The sequence below is a fragment of the Gossypium hirsutum genome, chromosome A07 (assembly GCF_007990345.1).
Source record: "Gossypium hirsutum isolate 1008001.06 chromosome A07, Gossypium_hirsutum_v2.1, whole genome shotgun sequence".
Lineage (NCBI taxonomy): Eukaryota > Viridiplantae > Streptophyta > Magnoliopsida > Malvales > Malvaceae > Gossypium > Gossypium hirsutum.
In genome coordinates, this window is record NC_053430.1 from 11,373,456 (window position 1) to 11,375,406 (window position 1,951).

The 1,951-nt window shown below is 28.5% G+C and overlaps 1 protein-coding gene across 1 annotated transcript; it reads left to right on the forward strand.

Moving 5' to 3' along the window:
• Nucleotides 1-469: 469 nt before the first annotated feature.
• Nucleotides 470-1,197, forward strand: LOC107936609 (probable calcium-binding protein CML23). The gene has a single exon (XM_016869367.2). The coding sequence runs from the start codon at nucleotides 565-567 to the stop codon at nucleotides 1,027-1,029; it is 465 nt and encodes a 154-aa protein (XP_016724856.1). The 5' UTR covers nucleotides 470-564; the 3' UTR covers nucleotides 1,030-1,197.
• Nucleotides 1,198-1,951: the final 754 nt, after the last annotated feature.

Genomic DNA, 1,951 nt, shown 5'->3' on the forward strand with positions numbered 1-1,951 from the left:
ATATTTTAAAAGTTCTTAAATTAAGAGTCAAGTTGTATTTTGGTAGTGATAGAAAATTATATTAATGTTCCAAGTTACACAATATTTAGCTATCAAATATTCATGGACTCTGACTTGAAGCATGGAAAGATATGTATGTAGATAGACTTAAAATTTAAATGAGAATAAAAAGACGTGACTCAAATTGGATTGGAAATGAAACGGATTAAGAAAATGGAACCGAGCGGGCCACCATAACATCCAGCAAGTCTAGTTGGAAATACATTGAGATCTACAAGCACGCGTTAAAAAGGTGTGGTCAGAATTGCAAAAACTATAAAATACTGTCTGCCCAAAATCTTTTTATTTCAAGCCACAATTTTCCACTCTAAGCAATTACCGCCCTACTCTAAAATCAACACGTGTGTTTTCCCTTTTGGTTCCTTCCCACAAAATCAATCTATACCTGGCCACATCCTATCTTTCCTTTCACGCGGGCAAATAAACCGCGTCAGTAGACCTTTTAAATACGCCTCCAAAACCAGCGAAAATAATAATAACAAAAAGAAAAAAAAAATCTCATCAATGGCGAGTTTTTTAGGTTCAATTGAAGAGATGAAGGAGGTATTCAACAAATTCGACAAAAACGGCGACGGTAAAATCTCTCGTGACGAATTGAAATCGGTGTTAAGTGCTTTAGGTTCGGCGCCGTCTTCCGGCGAAGTGGATCGGATAATGTCGGAGATGGATAAAGACGGGAATGGCTACGTAGATCTAGATGAATTCATTGCTTTTCAACAAACGAACATCAATGACGACGATGGTGAAGCACAGTGTGGTAACAAAGAGCTCAAAGACGCGTTCGATATGTACGATCTGGATAAAAACGGATTGATTTCGGCTAATGAATTGCACGCCGTGTTGAAAAGATTAGGTGAGAAATGTTCGTTGAGTGATTGCCGGAGAATGATTAGTCAAGTTGATAAAGACGGTGATGGAAACGTTAATTTCGATGAGTTCAAGAAGATGATGACCAATGCTTCAAATTAAAAGGTTAAGTTTTAGGGTTTTTTCTTTTTTTCAATTTACCTTATGAAAGTTAATTAGTTTAGGAACCCTAATGAAATTAGTATTTGGAACTGTTAATTTCGTGTGTGTATATATATTATGATTGCTCACTTACAACTTCGATTTAATGGCAATGGCAATTAGGTTTTATTTTTGTTTGTTAATGTACGAAATTAATATAGGGGTTTATATTTATATTTATTTTATTAAAATTATAAACCTATGCTTAAAGAAAAAGGTAAACTACTAATCTAACTTTTAGTATATTTTTTAAAATGATGGTAAATTATTCATTTTTAATTTTTTTTAAATTGATATAAGAGTAATTTTAACCCTTAACATTTATAAAGTATGTCAATTTAGTCTTGATTTTTAAAAAAAATTAATTCAATATTTATACATTGTGTAATTTAATTTTTTTTGTAATTTTTTTTATCATTTTACTTAAAAAGTTAAGAAAACAAATTTATTAGTTAAATTTGATTGAAAATAAACAGAAAAGAAAAACTACAAAAAAATATAATGTGTAAATATTGAGAGTTAATTTTTTATAGGATCAATACTAAATTAACATAATTTATAAATATTGAAAGTTAAAATTATTGTTATGTCAATTTTAAAAACTATCACAATTAACCAGCTAATGATAAAAAAAATAAAATTAAATAAATAAGTAATTATTTTATAATTTTTTTATAAATAATTAATTAAAAAATAAATTTATTAATAGCGAGGTGATTGTTAATATAATTGAACCTAAAAATAATTTTTTTCATTAGGAGTGGTTGATTTCATGGAAAGCATGTGAAGCTTCTTCTTTTTTTTTCCTTAAATTTCATGTGAAGCCTTTTTCAGTTGTGGAAACTTTAAAAATTAATATTATTTTCCTTTTTAATAAAATTGA